Raw genomic sequence first — 23,568 nt, 5'->3', positions numbered from 1 at the left:
GATTTCATGTTGAATGATAGTATTTTTTGATATACTGGGTTAAATATATTAAAATCAATGTCACCTGTTTCTTTTTACTTTTAAAAACAGGATTACTAGAACATTTTAAATTACAGATGTGGCTCACAATCTATTTCTATAGGACAATGTAGCTCTAGATGCTGACACCCTAACTTGTGTTATTAAGAATTACCAAAGCAAGCCATAATTAGGTTAGGATAGACTCTATTTTTTTTTTAAGAATTGATTGTGGAAATGGAACAATTTAACTAATCCCCATGATCCCCTGCTTTGTCCAGTAAATCAGTAAAAATTATCTGAAGAAAAATCACTTTCCACAAACAAGCAGGCTCTTTTCTCTGCAAACCAAAGCATTGCTAGTCACTGGGATTTCTTGCTTGCCCTAATGTAAGCATTTTTTTTCCTGTGCATCCTAAAACCTCTTCCATCATGTGTAAATTAATTCTATCCAAAATGGTGAAAAAGAGATCTGGAACTGGAAAATGTCTGGAGTCTGCCCTCTGTGGAGAATGAGTTGGGAGGAAAAGAGAATTATGAAAAACGAAGTCATGAAGTGGCTCTGGGTCATGAGACTGTTAGGGCAGCCCCCGAGAGTGCTGGCCTGGTGCAGGGCAGCCCCCGAGAGTGCTGGCCTGGTGCAGGGTCTCGTCTTTGCATTATAAACCTTATTTTCAGAGTAATTACAAGTCTTAAAAATTGTTTAAAAACATATTTAGTTTACATGATGTTACAGTGGGGTAAATAATATGTATTATTAAAATAGTCTAAATAAATATTTACACAATAGATCAGAATGGGTCAAAGAGACCCATTCTGATTTAACAAGCTAACTCTGTTCACTTTGAGGGTTTTTTTTTCTTATTTTTTAAAAATATTTCTGTAAGAAAAAAATAATAAAATTCAACTATATTCAAATACATGAAGTATCAGACCAAAGAAAGGAAACCAAGCCAAAGTCAAACTCGGTCCCATGCTCAGTCAGCTTGGCCTGGGCACCAGTCATTTCAAAAGAGTTCCTTGCATACATCAGGCTTCCCCTATTTCAGCATAAGCCTGGGTATTTTGGCAAACAAAACTGGTCAGTTTTGAGTTTTGTAGTTATGTGGCCTTACAGTTTCATGTAACTACTGATTTACTGCCTTCCCAGCCATCTTTTTTTTTTTTTTAAATCTCCGCTCTCATGAACTGGAAGAACAGAGAACAGCTTCAGTTTTCATGGAAGAGAAGCTATATGTAGAAACTGCAGACAGAGTTTACAATGGGCCTGGAAAAAAGGGAAATTCTAAATTCTTAAGTAGTCATTCTAAGTTTGAAAGACAGTTTCAAAACTTGGGGGCCACAGTGAGTTACTGCGGTTCCTTAGAAGAGGGGAGGAGCTAATGAACTTTAGCTTCTTCTTAACATTTTTGATTTTTAAACTGAGATTTTCAGCTCATAGCAACAGGCTGAATTCATGATGCTTAAGCTGATTCCGGGGATGCAAGCTTTAAAAACAAACATAGGCAGCTTTAGTTTATAAAATACACCAGCCAATGCAGACATAGTACAATGTGCAGCAAAAACCTGCAAACAATTTTCACTTTTTAGTTAATTAATTACACTACAAACAGAGAATCTTGAAATTCTCTCAAAGCCGAAATGTTTCTACTTTGGTTGTTTTAATTATGCAAGCGAATTCTTCAATTCTTTAGCTGAATTATGTGAATTCTTATTTACATAGTTAAAACACTGGTCAAAACGTTTTACAGCCAAGAAGCGTATATATAAAGAAGTAACTCTCAGATTCAGTGGGTTATCTGATTTGCTCATGGGTCAAATAAAAGTAAGCTGAGTAGTTCCATGTTAACAAAACCTGCAGAATGTCTAGCTACAGTAAAATGGCAAAATACAGTACAGAGTGGGGTAACTGTGTAACTCAGACTACCCCTTCATGTAAATTCAATAAACTTCCTTAAAAAATTCTAAAACAGCATTAGATAAAAATACAAGTATGTACAACATATGAAAAAAATGCAACATGCGTGTAATTGCTTTAGTGACATGCTGCTCACGCTATGTCAAAGCTCATGTCTAATAAGCTGTTAACATTGTTTACATTTGCCACCATAGCATTTCCTTTGCTGTGTTTGTGTGATTGTAGAATCCCACAGGATGAGATGAAGGAGATAATGTAGCCATCTCAGCTTGTTTCACATCATTTTAAAACTTGCTTCTAGTCATGGGTCTTCGGTCCTTGTGGTTCTTCAGAACTGGCCCCCCACAGTCCCCACAAGGCTGGTTACATATTATAAGCCACATAGATGGGGTCTAACTGGTCAGCTAGGAAGCTATCACGGAGGTGCATCCTTTGCTTCTCTCCTCTGGAGTTGATTGGGATAACACCTGGGTCCACAACAACCACGACACCAACGATGAGGTAATGCTCTTCCAGGACCACATTTGTTACCAAAGGGACCAGATCCAGGGCTTCCTGTTCAGAGCCACACAGTTCCACAACCACCACAAGCAAGTTGGTCCACGTGAACACAGCACTGGAATTTCAATGACACATTCGGTTAACATGTCGTTACATTGAGCATTTTTACAGTATCTGCCCTGCCCAAGACCTAACCCTATTTCCCTAAAACTGACTTCTCCTCTGGGACCCCACCAGAAGGCCAGTTGCCATGTCTGTAATAGATGGCCCTGCCCCTATGGTTACAGTTGATTAGACAAATGACCTAAGCCGGCCCTGTCAAAATCTCCTGGGAGTTTGGAAGTAGGATTGAAAGTTGTTAGGTGATTACTAGAAAAGAGAACATACAGATTTGACAATTCTGGGGCAGCCAGGTGTGCAGAGAAGTGCAGAGAATGGCTCTTCAGGAAGAGAATGAAGTGACTGCTCAGAGAATTGCAGAAAAAGTGAGAGAGGACAGTGGTTGCTAAGACCTTCCTGTCTCTGTTCCAAGCTTTCCTAGGATCCAGTTAGTTAGAATCGTTTTGGATCCTCTAAGCTAGCCGGGAATTTCTTCCATTAACTCTCTCATTTGCTTAAGCTTTTTTGAACATGGTTTCTGTTATTTGCAATATAAGAGCTTTGACTAAAATAATATTCTTAGACCCAGTGGGAGGGGAGTCCTGACTCATCTGAGCTCTCAGCGCCCCACACGAGTGCGTTGCCGATTGTATAAAAGTGCCACAGATAGAGTGTCACCTCACACTGAGCAGGACTGCTGGATCAGAAAGTGTGACCTGACTTTGGATGTGCAGTGTTAAACTGCCTTTTAAAAAAGAGATTCCAATCATTAAAGAAAAATGAATACAGTACTTGGTTGCATTAAAAGTCAAGTGCCAGGAATTAGAGGGTAATCATGGCACCCAGCTTCTGTGCATTGCTTGTACCGCCTGGGTGTTTTAGGCATTTGCTCAGGTCTGGGAAAGACTCTGACCAAGGGGAGAACATCTCAGACAAAGAAGCTTCTGGAAAGCATGAGCAACCAATGAGAGAATGGTGGCTATTTAGAATGGAAAAAAACAAAACTGAGGAAGGACACATCAACTTAAGTTTGTAGAAACTGGATGAATTCTGTATAGTTGAGAATCTGAAATAAAAACAATAGGTAAAAATACAGAGAGGGGAATTTTAAGTCAATATAAAGTCAGACGATCCTTTATTAGGGGAAATACAGGGGGAATTCCAGCACTGAGAGGCAAATTGGATGAGATAATAATAATCCCTTTCATCGGTTTAACATGTAACAGTTTATAAAGCACATTCTCGTGATTCTCCAGATAGCCAGGAAGTAGTAGAGACACTGTTTTACAGATGAGGAAAGCCATCTACGTGGAGAGCTGGGCCTTTAAGCTTGGTCTGTGACCTAAGGTCATGGTTCTTTCCACCATACTATATTGACTTTCTGCAGGCAAATGGTCTGTTAGGCTCCTTCCATTTATAAGACTCTGAAAGAGAGGTCTCTGGGTGGTGCACTCTTGGCTACTAACTAAAAGGTTGGAGGTTCAAGTCTACCCAGAGATAGCTCAGAAGAAAGGCCTGGTGAGCTACTTCCAAAAAATCAGCCACTGAAAACCCTATGGAACAGTTCTACTCTAACACACACGGAGTTGCCACGAGTCAAAAATGATGACAACTATTTTGTTTTTTATCATTAAAAAGGGCTCTGCTCCATAGAGGGTCCAGAGACCCTAAGTGTCTCCACGGCCTCGTCCGGCTCCTGTGAAGAGGCTTTGTCGGCCACAGCAGACTGCACGCCCAAGACAAGAATCAGGGTCTATTTATTTTCTTACTCCCCTTGGAATCTTACGTTTGTAGGTGGGTATTTGGTACAGATGGCTGACTGACTAATTAGATCAGTATTAATACTAAAGCTTAGGTGGGAAGCACATTCTGTGCTGGGGAATTTACCATTCAGCAATGCTCCTGTGGATCCGAGACACTGAGGTCTCAATATCAATCGGGTGGTATCGCAATCCTCTCAGCTCCAGTGTTTCATCCAGAGCTCCCACTACATATAACGCATCATGACGCTCTACCAGAGAGAAAAAGAGAGCAATGTGGTTCATCAGACTCATATTGAGAGCAACATAATGTTGGAGTTAAGAGCACAGGGTTCAGACTGCCTGATATGTCACCTGGCTCTGCTGCTCACCAGCTGTGTAACTTTGGGCAAATTAAGTTTTGCTTCCCTGTCTGTAAGAGAGGGATATTAATAAATGCTGCTATGAAGACTACATGAAATAATTCATGTAAGGCAGTTACCATGGCGCCTGGCACACTGTAAGTGGTCAAAAAATATTAATTGTTATTACTACTCTGTGCCAGTAAGTAGTTGGGGAGACAGAATTGACAAAACATGATTCCTGCTCTGCAGACACTGACACTCTAGCAGGAGAGACAGACATACAAGTGGGCATAACACTGTACTGTAGGAGCCCAGTGACAGGAGCGTGTGTGAGGCACTGAGGAGCAGAGGCCATGCGCTGAGTGCCGCTCATGGGTTCCGGGAAGGCTCCTGGAAGAGCTGAAGCCAGGGCTGAGCTTTTAAGGATAAAGAGGAATTCGCCAGATGACGGTGGGTGGGGGGAGAAAGGAGAGAACCTGCAAGGGGGAGGAGGAGGTGAACATGTCTCATTGTGTTTAGACACCTTCAAGGAATGTAGCTCTAAGAAGTAAGATTATAGAACACGGAGAGACTAGTCCTGGTTATTAATAGGTCTGTCATCTGGCAGAAATCTCATCCTGTTTTTTTTTCCAAAAAGATTTTATGAACACACTGTATATACAAGACTACATGCTGCTTATAGGTACTGCATTTCAAAAAAGGAAGATGATCTTGCTGGGTCTACTGAATGCAATATGTTCTGGAAAAGGTAGATTTCTAAAAAAATTAGCAAAACAAAGTGATAGAAACTATTGGGAAAAGAGAAATAAGGTGGTCCTGCAAAAGTTGCTGATAGGCATCATCACCTGGGAAGGTTCCTAAAGGCTGAAACAACAGAAACACAGCAGTTAACATCTCATGGGGGCTTATTATGTGCCAGACACTGTTGTCGGCATCTAAATGCATCATATTATTTTTATTTTATTTATTTTTATTGTTGTGCGTTTTAAGTGAAATTTACAATTCAGGATGGTCTCTCATACAAAAATTTATACATACATTGTTATGTGACCCTAGTTGCTCTCCCTACACTGTGACAGCACATTCCTCCTTTCCACCCCTGATTTCCTGTGTCCATTCAACCAGTTCCTGACCCTCTCTGCCTTCCCATCTCACCTCCGGACAGGAGCTGCCCATTTAGTCTCATGTATCTACTTGAGCTAAGAAGTACACTCTTCGCAAGTATCATTTCATGTCCCATAGTCCAGTATAATCTTTGTCTGAAGAGTTGGCCTCAGGAATGGTTTTAGTTTTGGGCTAACAGAGAGTCCGAGGGCCATGTCTTCCAGGGTCCCTCCAGTCTCAATCAAACCATTAAGTCTGGTCTTTTACTAGAATTTGAGTTCTGCACCCCACTTTTCTCCTGCTCCATTGGGGACTCTGTTGTGTTCCCTGTCAGGGCAGTCATTGGTGGTAGCCGGGCACCATCTAGTTCTTCTGGTCTCAGGCTGATGAAGTCTCTCGTTTAAGTGGCCCTTTTGTCTCTTGGGCTAATACTTCCCTTGTGTCCATGGTATTCTTCATTCTCCTTTACTCCAGGTGGGTTGGGACCAATTGATGCATCTTAGATGGCCGCTCACTAGCTTTTAAGATCCCAGATGCCACTCACCAAAGTGGGGTAAATGCATCATGTTATTTAATCTCACGTAATTTTCACAAGGCAGGAGCCATCATCTCCCATTTTTCAGGCAGGAAGCTGAGCGGTTAGGTGATTTCTCAAGGTCACACAGCTAATGGCAGAGGCAGGCTTCAAATTCAGGGTGCCTGACTAGGGCTGTTGTGTCTTCTCTACTGTGTTATCCTGCCCCCCATGAAATATGGAGAAACTAAGGACACTGGTCAGAATGGAGCCAGGGAGAAATGACGTGGTCTGATGCAGGCCTTTAAAGTCCAGTTAGTTCTCTGTATCAGTTCTTAAAGTACATGATATGGTTAGTGCTGGTTATTTTTAAATGCTATGAATGCTAGTCAGGAAGGCGGCTGAAAGCGGACAGCAGTGAGGCCGTGGAAATCAACTGGGCAGAGGATGACTAGAAGGAAGCCTGACGTCAGAGCCTTGCCAAAAAGCAGTCCTGCATCCAACAAGAGACACCTAGGGGCCAGAGCACTTCAGCAAGATGGATCCTCAGAAGTGACGCCCCCTCCAAGAGGTTAGTTGTGCAGGGGTAAAAAAGCTAAAACCTGTTAACAGCTGTCCCAGGAGCTTGTTCAGGGTTTGGAGTCAGGCCTGTAGGGCTAAGGGTCTATGTTCTGCAGCGGCGTTTGCTCACCATCAGGCACCCCTCTCACTGCCCAGCTGATCTAACCTATAGCTCAGGGATGACGATGAAGCAGCCCTAAGAGCTTACCTCCTACATACTCCTCACAGGCCAGAAAGCTTACGTCCTACATACTCCTCATGGGCCAGAGAGCTTACCTCATACATACTCCTCACAGGCCAGAGAGCTTACCTTGTACATAATCCTCATAGGCCAGAGAGCTTACCTCCTACGTACTCCTCATGGGCCAGAGCTTACCTCCTACACACTCCTAAAGGGCCTGAGAGCTTACCTCCTAGATACTCCTCATAGGCTAGAGAGCTTATTTCCTACAGACTCCTTATGGGCCAGAGAGCTTACTTCCTATATGCTTCTCACGGGCCAGAGAGCTTACCTCCTAGATACTCATCATGGGCTACAGAGCTTACCTCCTGGATACTCCTCATAGGCCAGAGAGGTTATCTCCTAGATACTCCTCAAGGCCAGAGTACTTACCTCCTAGATACTCCTCACAGGCCAGAGAGCTTACCTTGTATATACGCCTCATAGGCCAGAGAGCTTACCTCCTAGATACTCGTCATGGGCCAGAGAGCTTACCTCCTAGATACTCCTCATGGGCCAGAGAGCTTACCTCCTAGATACTCCTCATGGGTCAGAGAGCTTACCTCCTAGATACTCCTCATGGGTCAGAGAGCTTACCTCCTACATACTCCTCATGGGCCAGAGGGCTTACCTTATATATACTCCTCACAGGCCAGAAAGCTTACCTCCTAGATACTTCTCACAGGCCAGACAGCTTACCTCCTAGATACTCCTCATGGGCCAGAGAACTTACTTCCTACATACTCTCATGGGCCAGAGAGCTTACCTCATATATATTCCTCACAGGCCAGAAGCTTACCTCACAGATACTTCTCAAAGGCCAGAGAGCATACCTCGTAGATACTTCTCATAGGTCAGAGTGCTTACCTCCTAGATACTCCTCATGGGCCAGAGAGCTTACCTCGTAGATACTCCTTATGGGCAAAGTGTTACTTCAAACGAATGTAAATTAATGTATGGGTTCAAGAACCACAGGAGGAAATAACTAAATACACACACGCCACAATCCAAAGGCAGGGTGAAGGAGGCCAGCCAGTGCTGCTGGCTGAAATGCAAACACAACCAAGGGGAGAAGCTGCTGTGGAAGATACCTCCAGTGGCTGCTGTGAGCTCGGTCCGGCGGACAAATCCCAGGTATCCTGTCCGAGCCCAGAGTGTCTGAGCAGCGTCTCCAAAGCTGAGGCGAGTGTTGAAATGATCAGCTTGAAGAGTCTCACTATCATAGATGGTGTAATAGCCACTGGCTGTGTGGGGACTGTTCACCCAAATCTACAACGAGAGAAGGGCACTGGTCACATTTCACCAGGAACATTAATTTGTGTCAATTCAATTCTCTTGGGACAGATTATTTTTATTCTTTAATCTCATTTTTATGGTAACATCACACAACCACACCACCACCACAAGTGCAATAATAAAGGCAGCTAAGATACAGCAAGTGTTTACTATGTGCTGGACACTGAGTTAAGTACTTCACATGCTGTATCACTGTTGGTTCTATGATCTGCACTACTGTTACTCCCATCTGAAAGATGAAGAAACAGGGAGTGAAGTAACTTGCCTAAGATGCAGAAACTGGGAGATTCACACCCACACCAGTGTAGCTCCAGGTCCTGCTCAGAACCACGATGCTACACTGCCTCCTGGCTCATTTCTCATCCTCAACCAGAGTCCCACAAACACACTGAGGATTCATTTTGGTGCTTCTTAAACTGTGGTATAAAGCCCTCAAGAGAATACCAGAGGATACTTAAATTTACAATGTACACAGAGTAATAGCTAACAGTGACAATAACAACAGCTAGCAGTTACTGAGTACTGCTCACTAGGTGACAGGCACTGTTGCATGTGAGTTACAGGCACAGGCACTATGCATTTAACTGTCACAATGATTTAACTGGTAGGTGCTATTATTATCCCCATTTTGTGGATGAAGAAACTGAGACCGTAACAGGTTAAGTAACTTGCTCAGTACTGAGAAGCTGCTTACTGGCAGAGTCTAGGCCATCTGGTTCTGTGACCTACAACAGTTCTCCCTTTAAGCTGCAGGATGAAGCATCAGTGTCCAAGATTGGGGTGGGGGGAGAAGTATTTTAAAATATGTTTATACTAATACAAACATGAATTAAAAAATATTTTATACTTGTGGCTCGTTTAAGTTCTGTCCCTTAAACCATGGGGTGGAATGGGTACAACTTGTCCATTTTCCTCTTCAGCTAAAGGAACGTCCATGGACAAATCAGGGACTATTTGTAGTTTGGGTGTCTAAATCTCTTGATCTCTGTCCCAATCTCCCCCTTCTGTCCATTTCAGTCCCAGAGAAAGATTAAAACTCTATTCACAGTGGGGGAGAAAATTCAAACCACAGTTTTACTAACTTCTAGAATGTGAACCCTAAAATGTTTCACTGCTGACTTTTCAGAGTGAAAATGAAAATTATACAAACCTCTCCCAGGTGAGAATCTCCAACAGGTCCTTTGGTCTCAGGATTAACAATAACCACTTTGACTCCAGGTAAAATCTAAAAATCAAAAGGGTAAACACAAAGACTGAGTTCAAGTGAATCTACTGGCCTCGAGGAAATGCCCAGCCACCTGGAAGTGAGGGAGTGGCCCAAGTCAAGTACAGTGGCCGTCACAGCAACCACCCTGAGGGACACTAGTGACAAGCCTGTTTTGCCTTCACTGTTCAGTCTGCTCAGTTCAGTGGAGACCAGAGGTGTAGTGAGATTCATCCTCAAAAATAAAACAGTGAGCCAGTTACCATCTCTTCAGAGGGATGAGAAAACTGTAGAACAGGACCATAACAGCAAGAATTTTATAACATAACCATACCATTTCCCTTTTTCATGATCTGTTTCATTCACTGAGGCAAAAGGAGTAAAACCCGTTAAAAGAGAAAAGGCAGCTGGAGGGGAGTAGCTCAAGAGACCTCACTCCAGCAGACAGCTCATGCTAGAGTTAAAGGAACTTCTGCAGGAGAACGGAAAGACATCCAAGTCTCCAAGAACCTAAAAGACATCCCATTCCCAGGATCTCCCTCAGGAGGGAAAAGAAAGAATGGCCCCGGGTCTAACAAAAGAAAGGCCTCTCCAAAGGAGAATGAAGAAAACCAAGGACACAAGGGAAAGATTAGTTCAAATGACTAATGGACCACAAGCACTACAGCTGCCACCAGACTGAGATGGTGCGTGGCTACCACCACCGACTGCTCTGACAGGGATCACAATACAGGGTCCCAGACAGAGCTGGAGAAAAACGCAGAACAAAATTCTAACTCACACATACAAAAAAAGACCAGATTTATTGGTCTGACACAGACTGGAGAAACTTCAAGAGTATGGACACTGGACACCCTTTTAGCTCAGTAACAAAGTCACTCCTGAGGTTCACCTTTCAGCCAAAGACTAGACAGGCCCATAAAACAAAACAAAACTAAATGGCACACCAGCCCAGAGGCAAGGACGAGAAGACAGGACGGGACAGGATAGCTGATAATAGGGAACCCCAGGTCAAGAAGGGGAGAGTGCCGACATGTCATGGGGTTTGCAACCAATGTCACAAAACAATATGTGTATTGTTTAATGAGAAGCCAGTTTGTTCTATAAACCTTCATCTAAAGTACAATAAGAAAAAAAAAAAGGCAGGCCTCTCTGCTTACCCTATTCTGCCCTCCTAAATCTCTCTTCTTATCCTAAGTTTCTAAACTATGAGGTTACTTAGGAGTCCTATAGTAATTACCTGAGCTCAGACATTTAAAACCTCAAGGAGGAGGGAGAAGAGACCATGTCTCCTATAGTCTGGACCAGGTACCACATTCTGGATGCACCTGAGGTGTGCCCAACCTCGAACTGAGGCAAATGAAAGCTGGCTGTTGCTGTTGCTAAGTTGTCAGCCCCTGACTCATGGTGACCCCATGCACAATGAAACAAAAATGCTACCTGGTCCTGTGCCATCCCCATTATCAGTTGTGAACTAGACCGTTGTGATCCACAGGGTTTTCACTGGCTGGTTTTCAGAAGTAGATCACCAGGTCTTTCCTCCTACTCTGTCTTAGTTTGGAAGCGCCACTGAAACCTGTTTGGCATCATAGTAACACACAAGCCTCCACTGACGGATGATGGCTGTGCATGAGGTTCATTGTTTCGGGAATCGAACTCTGGGCTCCAGCATGGAGGGTGAGAATTCTACCACTGAACCACCACTGACCCCATAAATGAAGGCTGACAAGACAATAATGAAATCAACCCAATGCCACTTTAAAGCGTTCAAATGGAAGAGTGAAAGTGTAGTGAGCTCCCCAAGGGGTTGACATGCCATTGGAGAGATTAGTAGAATCTCTTTTTTTCTTCTCTGTTTTCTCTCTGCCTTTTAGGATCACTAGAAGAGAGCCTGAGACCCACGTCAGGAGCTGCCTACCTTGGCAGCTTGTGCTGGTGTTCTATCAGCCTTAGTAAACTGTTTATACTAAATCTCTCCTTTAACATTTTCAAGCCTCATTCTTATTTAACAACTCTTACTCTCAAAGATGTTTCCTTTCTCAAATGTCTTTAATCTCTTCCCCCTTATGATTTCTCTTTGAACTTTCAATACACGTCTGTCTTCCCTGATCTTAAACCACACTCCCCAATCCAACTTATATCTGTCACCTCTATTTTCCTACCTGTAATAGTCAGAAGGTCCCTGGGTGGCACAAATGGTTTGCTCTTGACTACTAATCTAGGTTGGTAGTTCAAACCTACCCAGCAGTGCTGCTGAAGAAAGACCTGGCAATCTGCTTCTGTAAAGATTATAGCCAAGAAAACCCTATGAAACAGTTCCAATCTGTAAAACATGGAGTTGTCATGAGTTGGAATCGACTCAAATGGCAATGATTTTGTTTTGTTTTAATGGTTATAAAGATAGAATCGGCTCTTTCTATGCATTTCTCATTTACTTACTTTGAATACAATCAAAATCACATTCTGCTGGTTTGTCAGTAAGACTAACATGTAAGCCAGATTAAAAAAAAAAAATCTATTAAAATTGACAAAGTTCAAATTTACTATTCTTCTCTATGTACCTATATGGATTTGAAAGTATTAGTTAAGTTGGAATTGTTGAAATATCTTCCCATTTAAATTAAGTCTTGTCCTGGCTACTAATTCATGGGCAGAAAGAACCCATGCGTTACATGGCTTCCAGTTTCTTTAGATCGAACTACTTCTCCACAGAGGCCACCTTCCCAATGGTTAACAGAACAAATTACCTTTCCGGACTCTGAGAGAAGTAAACTCTGGGGGGCACCCCGTTCCACAAGACGAACCCTGCCAAAGAAGGAATATTTACCACATACAAGCCTTTAAAAACATGACTTCACATTTAAAGCAATTTTAAAAAAATGAATTCACCGTGTCTTCTATAGGTGTATGTTGCTCTCCCAAGACCTCTAACGTGCTTCTCATCACACTAGAGTAAGGTTTCTCAACTTCAGCACTGCTGACATTTTGGGTCAGAGAATTCTTTGTTGTAGGGGCTGTCTGTGCACTGCAGGATGTTTAGCAGCATCCCTGGCCTCTACTCATTAGATGCCAGTAGCACTTACCCTGTTGTGACAACCAAAAATTACCCCAGACATTGTCAAATGTCCCTGAGAGGCAAAATCGCTGCTGCGCTGGAGAGATGCTCAGCCTGCGCAGGTGGGGTCAGTGCTGTGGGTCACGTGCGTGTACACGTCCAAAGTCGGTAGGGCTTGGGCAGAGTCTCAGAACCCTCAGGCCAGGTGTTCATCTGGTGACATAGCTAAAACGTCCTTCTAAGCTGATGAGGAGGAAGTCTTTTACCCATGGGGTTCAGATAAAGTGTTGCTTCAAGAATCCTACTCTGCCTCATTTATCTTGTCAGTGCCATTTTTTATTTTTAACTTCTTAGAAGAAAGAGTCGACCTATTCCAGCTTACTTTATATCTAGTGTCACAAAATACTTTTACACAGGCAAGCATTAAGCACTACATTTTAATATTACAGTATAGGTACTATGAGAATTAAAGGTTTCTCTGATAAATGTACATCTTCTCAGGTGTTAATAATAAAGGACTAATTCCCTCCCTCTTCCTGTCCCCTTTCTGGAAAATACAAACATAAAAGGAGTGAGGGGAAATGCTGGCTTTCTTGAGGTTCAGAACTTTAAATGCTTAGGAAGTCTAACAGAGAAGGAGCACCATGAATCTACCATACCTGTCATGTCTTAGTGATTTCAGGTCAACGTACACAGTAGTTGGATCAGGCCCTGAGGTTCCCTAAAGAGAAATAAATCAATGCATTATTAATTTAAATTTTAAATTAACTGTATTTCCATATTTCACATTTCAAGTCAAGAAATACAGTAAAACTTGTGGAAGCCGGAACCTCTGTTAAGGTGGAAACCTGTCAGAGAAGGAAAACACAAACATGTTCCACTAATAGAGAGCAAAAGAAAAGTGGTAAGACTGCACCCTATCACAGGCAGAAAACTTGCGAGACCCGGAAAAACAAGGCAGTCCTGTTGAGTTCTGGCTCTCACAGGTTTCAACGTAGATAACTGAGCCACAGACATGAAAAATTCGACTCTAATTTGAAAACTCACCCTCTCTTGTACCAGGTGAGACAGGGCTGCAGTCAACAACTGCCAAGAGACTCACAGCATGGCTTTATCCTAGTGTTTCTCTCCATCTCCCCTGGGAAAGTAGGCCCTCTGCTCTCCCTCCCTCTTGTCACAGGGGCTGTAGTCACTGAACTGAGGAAGAGTTTTTATCCCTGAGACTCAAAGCAGGGATAAGGCAGGCAACAAATGTTATCACAAGGATCTTCAAAACCACCAGTGACCCAAGCTGACAGCAAGAGGCCCACAAGGGGATCCCAAGATGAGAGCATCTTGACGCTACTCAAAGTCACCGACCAGGTCACAGAAGACCTGACAGCGTCCACACATGTCCGCCGCCTGCTTTACTCTCATGCTCGTTCATGCCTATATGACCTTATTAGCCTCCAAGCTTCATAAAATCATACTTAACTCTAGTCCCTTTTCTGTGATTTACCCACCAAGAATAAGATAGCAAAGCTGCCATCTGGCTGAAGAAGAGAATACAGGCTTGTGTGTGCTTCCTTTGCAAAAAAGATGTAAAATACAGAGACAGAAAAACAGAGTGGATAAAAATAAAATTCAAATAGGACTTAGAAATCTTTTTGATTCATTGGCATAGACTATAAAACTATTAGTAAGAGTAAATATTTATATTGGAGTTTGTCTTTCAGACACTGCTCCCAGTACTTGGCACTTAGTAACTCAGTGATTCTGCAAAGCAACCTGTGAACTACCATACTGTTATCTTCATTTTACAGATGAGCAAAATGAGGCACAGAGAAATTAAAATAACAAGCCCAAAGTCCCATAGCAAGTAGGTGGGGCTGGGACTCCAGCCCAGGCAGCCTGGCCATGGAATCTACGCTCTGAAGCACTATACATTCCTCTTCCATCTGTTAGCACACAAGATTTCGTAATGGTCACCTGTAAACATATTGCTACATTGACTCTTGATCCAAAAGTGGTGCTGACTGCCCGAGGGGACAGACCGATGTCTTTAAAGAGCTTGGAGAAGGACTGCTGGAGGGCAACGCGGGGCCGTTCCTCCGCCACCACCACACAGGTCCGGATGCAGGAGAGGTTGATGCCTCTGGTCTGTAAAGACACCCATGGACAAGGGTAGAGGTCAGTAGGATCGTAGAGTAACTGAACAGGGAGGGCCACTGCTCTACCTCTGTGGACAGGAAAAGCCAAGGAACTGTGTATTCTCACCTCAGATAAGCAGAGAAAAGACAAAAGCTTCTGGAAAACAAGAAAATGCCACGACCTATCACTAAAATCATAAGCTGCTGGTAGATTTGTTCCTTCTCTTTTTCTTTTCTCTTTCATTTAAAATCTTAAGATTCTTCAGCAATGTATTTTTATCCCTCCCTTTTCTGTGCCATAGATTTCTCCCTACTTCCAAATGGAGAGATGGGACGGAGAAAACAATAAATCTAGAATCGTGGAGATCTAATGTCTTGTCTCTTTTTTTCATCCTTGAGATCCTATTTCTCTATTAAAGACAAATGATTTACCCATATGTCAGTCGGTCATATTACCATTGATTACACACCTGAATGAGCTACCCTCATTTGGGGGACAGTCCCCAATCTCTAATCTTCTGAGGTTTCAAATTTCTATCAGGAAAAAAAATCCTATTGGAGGTCACAGTTCCCTTTTATCTTTTACTTTACACAGAGTAAGAATCAGCTTAAATTAAATTAGGAAGGTGGAAGAAATACATTTTCTGAGATTTATAAAAACTTGTTTACTTGACTGGCCAGAAATAGGCAGACAGATCTGTCAACCCCTACTCCGGTATTACCACGCCCTGCCCCATTTCTTTAAAACCTCTCAGGGCTGGCTACTTGCTGTAGCCGCTTCTCACCTTGAGCACCTCCACTTGGTTTCCAAGTCCTTTGGTGCAGAGCTCCATTACTGAGTAGGAGCAGAAAGTATCTCTTATTTTGTACTGGTTGACGGTGGAGAGCCAGAGGAAAAGGTTGTTTTCTAACTCCATAGGAGGAATCAAGATGGACTGGTGGCCTGAATAGACACTGCAGGGAAGGAAGGCAAGAGCTGGCAGTATTAACTCATCCAAGAAACCCTGATGTTTTTCAGAACACTAGCAATCCAACGAGTATTTACTGAGTGCAAAGACAGCGTTAGGTCACATGAGATCTAAAGGTCTAAGCATTAACCTTGTCCCTAAGCAACCCACGAGACGCAGTAACTGTAAAATAAAGCAGACTCTGGTAAGTGCAGTGCTTCAGGGATGAACAAAGGACAGATCACAGAATAATGAGCAATTCCTTCAAATTGGGAAAGTGGGGTGGTAGGGAGGGGGCTTTGCTGAGTAGGTGACACTTGAGCTGGGGCATGAGAAGTAGGAATGGTCAATGGCTGGGGAAGTGGGGATGGTGGTGAGGGCGTTCCAGGCAGAGGAAGAGCATACACAAAGGCCCAGAGGTATAAAAGAACATGGTGTGTTTAAGGTCATCAGAAAGAGTATTCCAGTGTGAAACGCTAGCACACAGATACGTGGGGAGCAGTGAGAAGTGAGACCAGAGGGGTTGGTGCAAACTGTGAAAGGGCCTAACCATCACATGAAGACGTTTAGAGTTAACCCAAAAGGCAGTCATTGCAGCTTTAAGTTGGGGTGAAGTTAGCAACACAGAGGAGGGATTGGAGATACAAGACTGAAGGCTGAGAGGCAGTTGGGAAAGGTGATGAGAGTCCAGGTGATAGACCATCAGGGCTTGAGCCCTGCCAGTGCAGCCAGGATAAAAAGGAAGGAATGACAGTCACACACTATAGGTAAAATCTATAGTTGGCAATCCTAAACCATAGATCAGAATCACTAGGACCCCAGGAATCCTGTATTAAAAAATACAGAAACTGTAGGCTCCACCTATGGGGATTCTAATTTACTAAGTCTGGAGACTTAATTTTGCTAAGTCTTTGTTTTGCCTTTTTAAAAGATCCTCAGGTGATTTTTAAGTACAGACAGGTTTAAGAACAACTGAGTCAAGCGACTTCACATTTCACTGGGTGTGAGACATAAAGATATAGAAGTTGAAGACAACACCCAAGTTTCTAGTGTGGACCTCCAGGTGGATGCTCCTACCCTAAGAAAGACTAGGGGACACAGAAAGAGGATGCTGAGTTGCCAGCATCTGTGAGGCATTTGTGGAGATGTCCACCAAGGAGGTGGAAATGCAGGTCTGAGACAAGGTCCGCTAGATGGACAGTGGAAGCAGTTGGGATCTGCTAAACTGCGAGAAGCAACTTGGCAAGGACGAACCTGCTACCTTCCATCCACATGCTATCATTCCATTTCATTGTATCCCTTCCTGTCAAACCTATGGGGTATGTTCTAGCTGTGAAAGCATGACATGTTTTACCCAGAAATCATCCTTCTACTTGGCTCTGTTTCTAAAATGGGTATTACAGGATGGAACAGAGCAGGTAACAAGATCACTAACCTTTTGTATGAGGTTTAAAACCAACAGAAAAGACAAAAGGGAATACAAACAAAACTAGACAAGTATCAGAGATACATTAAGCGCATAAATTCTGGAAACATCAACATTTTATTGTAACTTTACGAAATAAAAGGAGCAAGGAAGGGATGAGGTGGTTATAACCCCAAAGTATACTTCCACACATTGTTTCTATGGCTTTTCAATTCATACCTGCAGAGACACCAGAGTGCAAAGCCAAGTCCACAGTAAGGGTCAAGGCAGATAGCGATCTGCCGAGAAGAATACAACTCACACTGGAGCTTGATGGCTCTACAGAGAGCATTCACTGCAGAGTGGGACATCTGCAAAGTAAGGAACATGGAACAGGATGGAATCGTCATCCCGTTGGCAGAAAAACAGCTCTACCAACAGTTCTGATGTTTAAGTTCCCCCCAAACTCTTCAAAATGATGTACATTTCTCCTTGCTTCAAAACCTAATCTAAATTTGTTGTTATTTTCATTAGTTGCCGTCGAGTTGATGGAGACTCCACGTGTGCAGAGCAGAACTGCTCCGTAGAGTTTTCAAGGCTGTGACCTTTTGGAAGATCTCCAGGCAGGTCTTCAGAGGCACCTCTGGGTGGGTTCCAACTGTCAACCTTTTAGCTAGAAGACAAGTGCTTAACCATCTGTGCCACCCAGGGACTCCTTCAAGTCTAAATTAAGGTAACGTATTTCTGTTCATTAGCCAATTGTGAATTTTATGAAACATGAACCTATGACTTCATGCTGGCTTTAACTGTAACTCTTATTATCTAGGTTCAGAAAACTTCGTAACACAGATTCCAATGCTTTTATTTAAATATAGCAGGGACCCTTGATCCTCCGCCTACTGGTCCCTGGCCCAGCATTCGGCCTCTACAACTAAAGTCCCTGCGGCAGTGGTCATCTCTGTATTTTGCAGACCTCACATTTTACCAGCATTGAGTGTGTCAATATATCCAGATGACTTTACCTTCACTCCTGTAAGCATGCCAGTTGTGGAGACACTAAAATCAAGATATGCCAACATCTCAGGAGTGGGTGGTTTATACAACTGAGGTAACCTTTTCCTGGGTAAATCATCTGCGGCGAAAAAGAGAAAAAGCGATGTAAGTCAGACATGTTGGAACATGAAAATCACTGCTCTTCCACTGGTTTTCTGTGGCTTTGCTATGACCAAATTTAGCTTCTGGGATCTGCTAAAGCTTACGATCTGTCATTCCTAGAGGTGGTTTGGGGTTGAGGACACCACTATACAATATAAGCAAACAAATCTGCATCAGGTAAATTTATTTAATAGAAGTTTAGTGAGGGGTAATATAACATAGGCAAAAATATGGACTATAGAAGCAGACTGCTGTCGTCAAATCCCAGTGCCACCATTTATCAGCTATGTGACCTTGGAGTTATTTAACATCTTTGTGTCCCAATTTCCTTATCTCTAAAATGGGACTAATACCTGGCCTCATAGAGTTGTTGGGGAATTAGTTCACACAAAGCACTTTTAAAACATATGACTCAGTAAACGGTCAACACGCATTAGTTATTGTTGTTATCATGCTAGTTTCAGGTTGTTCGTTATACACAGTTTGTTGTTGTGGTTGTTGTTAGCTGACTTCCAGTTGACTCTGACTCATGGTGACCCTATGTATAACAGAATGAAACACTGCCCAGCCCTGCGCCATCTTCATGATCATTGGTATGTCCTATGAGCCCACTGTTGTGGCTATTTTGTCAATCCAAATCATTGAGGGTTTCCCTTGTTTTTGCTGATCCTCTACTTTACCAAACACAATGTCCTTTTCTAGCCACTGATCTTTCCTGATGACACGTCCAAAGTGTACAGTATATGTATGTTAACATGGCAGATTTTTAAGAATGATAATCTAGAATTGGGAATTATTTTCTTTTGCTCATTTATGATACTGCCTCTCCCCCACTAAAAGTTTGCTTTATATATCTGCCAAACCCAAGGATGTCTCTGGCCCCAACTACACGTCTTCAAAACCCCATAAGGGCTCCCTCGGCTTTCTGAATTGAGAAATGATTCTGACTCTGAGTTTTAAATCTCTGTATCATTGGGCTCCAACCATTGCCATTGACCCTATCTCTGGTCAAACCAATGCTACTCTCTTAACTGTGGTTCTCCTAATCACTCAAGTGCCTAAAGAAACCTTCCTGTTGTCTATAACACAGCCCACATCTCAGGTCTTCCTGAAATCTGATTGAGTAACCATACTAGACCTATTGGTATCATTAACACCAACACAGTTCATTCATGTTATATATTACATATGACTATACTTCTGTCTGTAAGTAACATATGTAAAAAACCAAATTCAGCATCTGACACACACAGTAACCACCAATACATGTCATGCCTGCATTTAAATTCATACAAATGTTGCTGAGGTGGGTGGGTACTACATAGTACTTACTGAAAAAAAGGGTAGGGAAATGGTTAAGAGGTTGGGGATGGAGCCACACTGGTTGGGTTTGAATCTCAATTCTGCTACTTACTTAACCTCCCTGTGCCTCAGTTTTCTTATCTGTAAAATGAGAATAAACCCAGCACCTATCTAATAGGGTTGTTGTGAGGATAAAATTAGGTAGCACATGTTAAATGACTGGCACATGGTAAAGGCTCAATAAAAGATACTATTTTAATTACGTGTTAGGTCCTTTACATTATGTCATTTAATCTTCACAACCCCATAAAGTAGTTATAATAACCCTGATTTTACAGGCAGTTTTGTCCAAGTTAGTAAGGATACTCAGAGAGTAACAGAAGTATCAGAATTCTAACCCCCATGTGCCTGACTCCAAATCCCATGCTTTTCCCTACATCACTGATTCTCCGTGTCTTAGCCCCTTCTTTAATATGAGTACTATATAAAATTCATACACTTTATGGCTTTCAGAGTCTATTCATATAATATTGCATTTTATCTTCTCAACAAATATGTAAGCCAGGCAGGGTAGGTGGTATTTTAGGAAAGGGTAATCTCGGTCAAGGTTATACGGGCAGCACTTGGTCAAAGTGATAGGAGCAGTAAGTAATGAAGCTGGAACTAGAAACCAAGTCTTCTAACTCCTAGTTCGGTGTTGTATCAACTACATCACATCTAGAAATCAAGGATCAGATGTTCCCAGTATTCTATATGGTCCTACGTGTACAAGGTCTCATCCAATACAAAAACCTAACCACCTTTTGATGATGCCAAGACTAACGGCAGGACACTTTTTGTTTAAAGAGTGTTGTGATGCATTATTTGGACCTGGGCTGTGGTACTATCTAGTCCTTTGGTAACACAAGCTGACTGGATATTAAGTTTTGCCTCTGTCTGAGCAGGTGAAACATGTTATGATGTAAGGGCTGTGTAAACATCTCTGGTGTGAGAAGCTAGGAATTCTCAGGCAGTAAATGTTCTTGCTCCTTCAACGGTGCTGGAAAACTCTCCCTTTCACCTGTGTCAATGATAGTTGGCCAGGTTTTCACATCCACAGCTGCTGCCGCCTCTCGGGACCTCAGTAGCCTCATTAGGGTCTGGGTGGTGAGAATACAAGCTGCTTTGCTGACCTAGAAAACAAACGGAGAGAAATAAGCACCAGGAGGCTTAGCCCCAATGTGGCACCACAGGCTCGGCTCCTCCTAAAAGCATCTCACACACCATACCAGATAGGACAGTATCAGTTTTTCAAATAATACATGTAAGGCAAAAGAGGTCCGTTTTTACTTCTGGAAATGTGTAACAATTTCTCAGAATGCTGGACTTGAAACAAAATGGTATTTCAGCAGGTTTGTTCACAATAGTGATTCTCAAATATTTCACAGTTAAAATCTCATTATGGAATCTTGCAATTTCTTGAGTTTATAAAGATAATACAACAGAGAAATGGATTTTGTACCGCTCAGGCAATCAGGGGAGTCAGATAATCGTTTCTGAAGGAGTGAGCGTTTGCCACAGGCTGGTGAAACTTACCAGACCAAGAAAATATACTGAATCTGGGGAGCACGGATGCAGGTGTGTGCTCTCCCAGAACCTAAATTCTCCTGCACACCTACATAGGGAAATGCAGTGACCTACTTCCAACATAAACTGCGTTAACTGAAAGAAACTCCCCTCTCTGCTTTTCTGGCCTGCTCTGCAGAACATAACAAGGGCACTGTGCTGAATTGGACTTTGTATTAAAATCATCTGTGGCGAACATGGCTTTTATGCTGCAGGCGCAAACTGCTGACAGAGCAGCAGTTCTTAGGAAAAAAATGTTACATAAACTGAAATGTTATAACCTAACGGTACACTGGCCAAGACTGCCCTTTACTTCAAAGTACGTTAGGATATGATGCAATACAGATTTATTCAATTTCCTTATCCTGTAGAAACTTCTACTGCCTCCAGAGCGAGGAAAAGCAACCCCTTGGATACGTTTTAATGCTGTACCAGACAGATTTAAAAAACTAACAAAAATACAAGTGACCTGACACTGGGGACAATTCAGAGTCTGGCATATGAAGTTACCTTGGTTACTGTACAGAAAAAATAGCAGATAGATGACATTTTTTAAAAAGGGAGCCCCCCCCCAAAAAAAAGTTATATGGAAAATTACTAATGACAGCTTCATCTCAATGTTCATGATACTGAAGTTTCTTCCTGAATAATGATAGAGTCACTTAGGCCAGATTAAGGAAAAGAGGTAGATTTCAGGGGAAACATTTGACTTCCTGACTTAACAAAACTAAAAAATTAGTGCGGATCATTAATCATTTTCATCTTGATTTTTATGAGCTGAAGACAAGATACACTCGGTACTTACATCAACTATCATTCGGACAGTGGGCAGGGTGGCCGTTAGGTTCTGAACGTGGGGAGGTCGGACTGTCACAGGAATGCACCCTGCATACAGGCAGCCGTAGAAGGCAGCAATTAACTCGATGCCTGTAAGGCACAGAAGACCATGTCAGGAGGGCCCTGTAATTGCTTTCTATCCCCAAGAAACTAAAAGGTAGATCTTCCAAAACCAGTTTATTAAATCATGTGTCAGATGGGTTATTTAGACCATAATTGAATAGAGACATCAGCAGAAGAAATCTGAAAAATTAAGAAGGAACTGGAGAAAGGATATAAACTAAAAACAGAGAGAGAAGTCAAGAATAAGAAACTTTAAAATAAAAAAGTCAGAAGTAAAAGATACCTGAAGGATGGAATGAAGGGTTGAAATTACAAAATAACAGTGAAAAAGAATAAACTGTGGTACTATATTTAGGTAAAACAACAACAACCATATAAGCCTATGCAGATGAAGTACAACTGTAATATTCAAAAACTAGGAAAGTAATAACCAGTTGCCATTTGAGTTAATTCTGACTCATGGGGCCCCATGTGTGTCAGAGTAGAACTGTGCTCCACAGAGTTTTCAATAGCTGATTTTTTGGAAGCAGACCACCAGGCCTTTCTTCTGAGGCACCTCTGGATAGACACAAACTGACAACCTTTCTGTTAGCAGCCGAGCGCATTAACTATCTGCCTCACCCAGAAACTCCGGAAGTATCTGAAACAGCCCCACTGAATTCTCAACTGCTAAAGCCACACCAGCAATAGAATCCAAGAAAAACTGCCAGGAGAATGGGAGTGAGTCTTGATACCATAACTCAGGAGAAATCTACAGAAACTAGGGATGCTTAACTTGGAAAATAAAAGAATGGGGGGAGGAGGGATGAAGAACAGCTGAGCTTTCTTTCAGTATTTAGAAGGCTGTTATGTGAAGTGCAATTAGGCTTCTTAGATGGCACTCCATCAATGGGTGGACATTTTAGGCAGGCAAAGCATGACTGGATATGAAGACTCTGCCATGTCAGGACCTGGGGAGGGGCCTCCACAGGAAATGCTCTGGTGCATTACCACCTCTTAAGTGACAGATGGAAGACCATCTCACAGGAGCACTGTGGGAGGGATTCCTGTACCAGACGACCTTCTAAGAAATCTTAGAGTATTCATGTAAATAAAATACCTTTAATAAGAATCGGAGTAAAATGAAGTAAGGGGGATAAAAGACCAAAAGAATAATGGATGTATGAGTGGGTTAGATGGCAGACGAAATAAAGGAAGGGACAACTCAAATATTTCACCTGAAATTTTTAATATTTACACCAAACTATTACCGAATAATTCTGAGTTCCTCTTACTATGAAGAGAAAGTTGTTGAATTAGAGCATGAAAGATGAAAATAGCAATAATAGAGGAATACTAAATATCAATCACAATATGAAGAATGTTAAGTTAACAGAGTTTAAGTACAATGTTCTTTTGGAAACTGGGTGAAATGGTCCCATTCCTGAGAACTCCTAGAAACAAAGTATCTGTTTTAAGGCTTTCCAAAAGGCAGGCAGCTGAAGTCTTCGTTCATTCACTCATTTATTCAACATTTACTGAGTGCCTTTTA

At 42.3% G+C, this 23,568-nt stretch overlaps 1 protein-coding gene across 3 annotated transcripts in view; it reads right to left on the bottom strand.

Annotated features, from left to right (window-relative positions):
- Window positions 1-869: 869 nt before the first annotated feature.
- DIP2B (disco interacting protein 2 homolog B) overlaps window positions 870-23,568 on the bottom strand; it is a 258,083-nt gene continuing 235,384 nt past the window's right edge. For 2 of the 3 annotated variants that reach the window (XM_023742402.1, XM_023742403.1), the window contains 12 exons: window positions 21,943-22,064; window positions 20,593-20,704; window positions 18,098-18,207; window positions 17,316-17,446; window positions 15,509-15,677; window positions 14,563-14,733; window positions 13,254-13,315; window positions 12,287-12,344; window positions 9,486-9,560; window positions 8,131-8,308; window positions 4,424-4,547; window positions 2,024-2,552 (listed from right to left, as the gene is read on the bottom strand). In XM_023742402.1, the coding sequence (XP_023598170.1) occupies window positions 2,300-2,552; window positions 4,424-4,547; window positions 8,131-8,308; window positions 9,486-9,560; window positions 12,287-12,344; window positions 13,254-13,315; window positions 14,563-14,733; window positions 15,509-15,677; window positions 17,316-17,446; window positions 18,098-18,207; window positions 20,593-20,704; window positions 21,943-22,064 (1,565 nt within the window). In that variant the 3' untranslated portion in view covers window positions 2,024-2,299. Of the gene's footprint in view, window positions 2,553-4,423; window positions 4,548-8,130; window positions 8,309-9,485; window positions 9,561-12,286; window positions 12,345-13,253; window positions 13,316-14,562; window positions 14,734-15,508; window positions 15,678-17,315; window positions 17,447-18,097; window positions 18,208-20,592; window positions 20,705-21,942; window positions 22,065-23,568 lie in introns of all 3 variants that reach the window. The other variant, XM_004388322.2, reaches the window with a different exon arrangement.

Source organism: Trichechus manatus, unplaced genomic scaffold, assembly GCF_000243295.1.
Source record: "Trichechus manatus latirostris isolate Lorelei unplaced genomic scaffold, TriManLat1.0 scaffold00209, whole genome shotgun sequence".
NCBI lineage: Eukaryota > Metazoa > Chordata > Mammalia > Sirenia > Trichechidae > Trichechus > Trichechus manatus.
The sequence above is the reverse complement of the archived record's forward strand: the minus strand, read 5'-3'. Positions and strand labels throughout refer to the sequence as shown.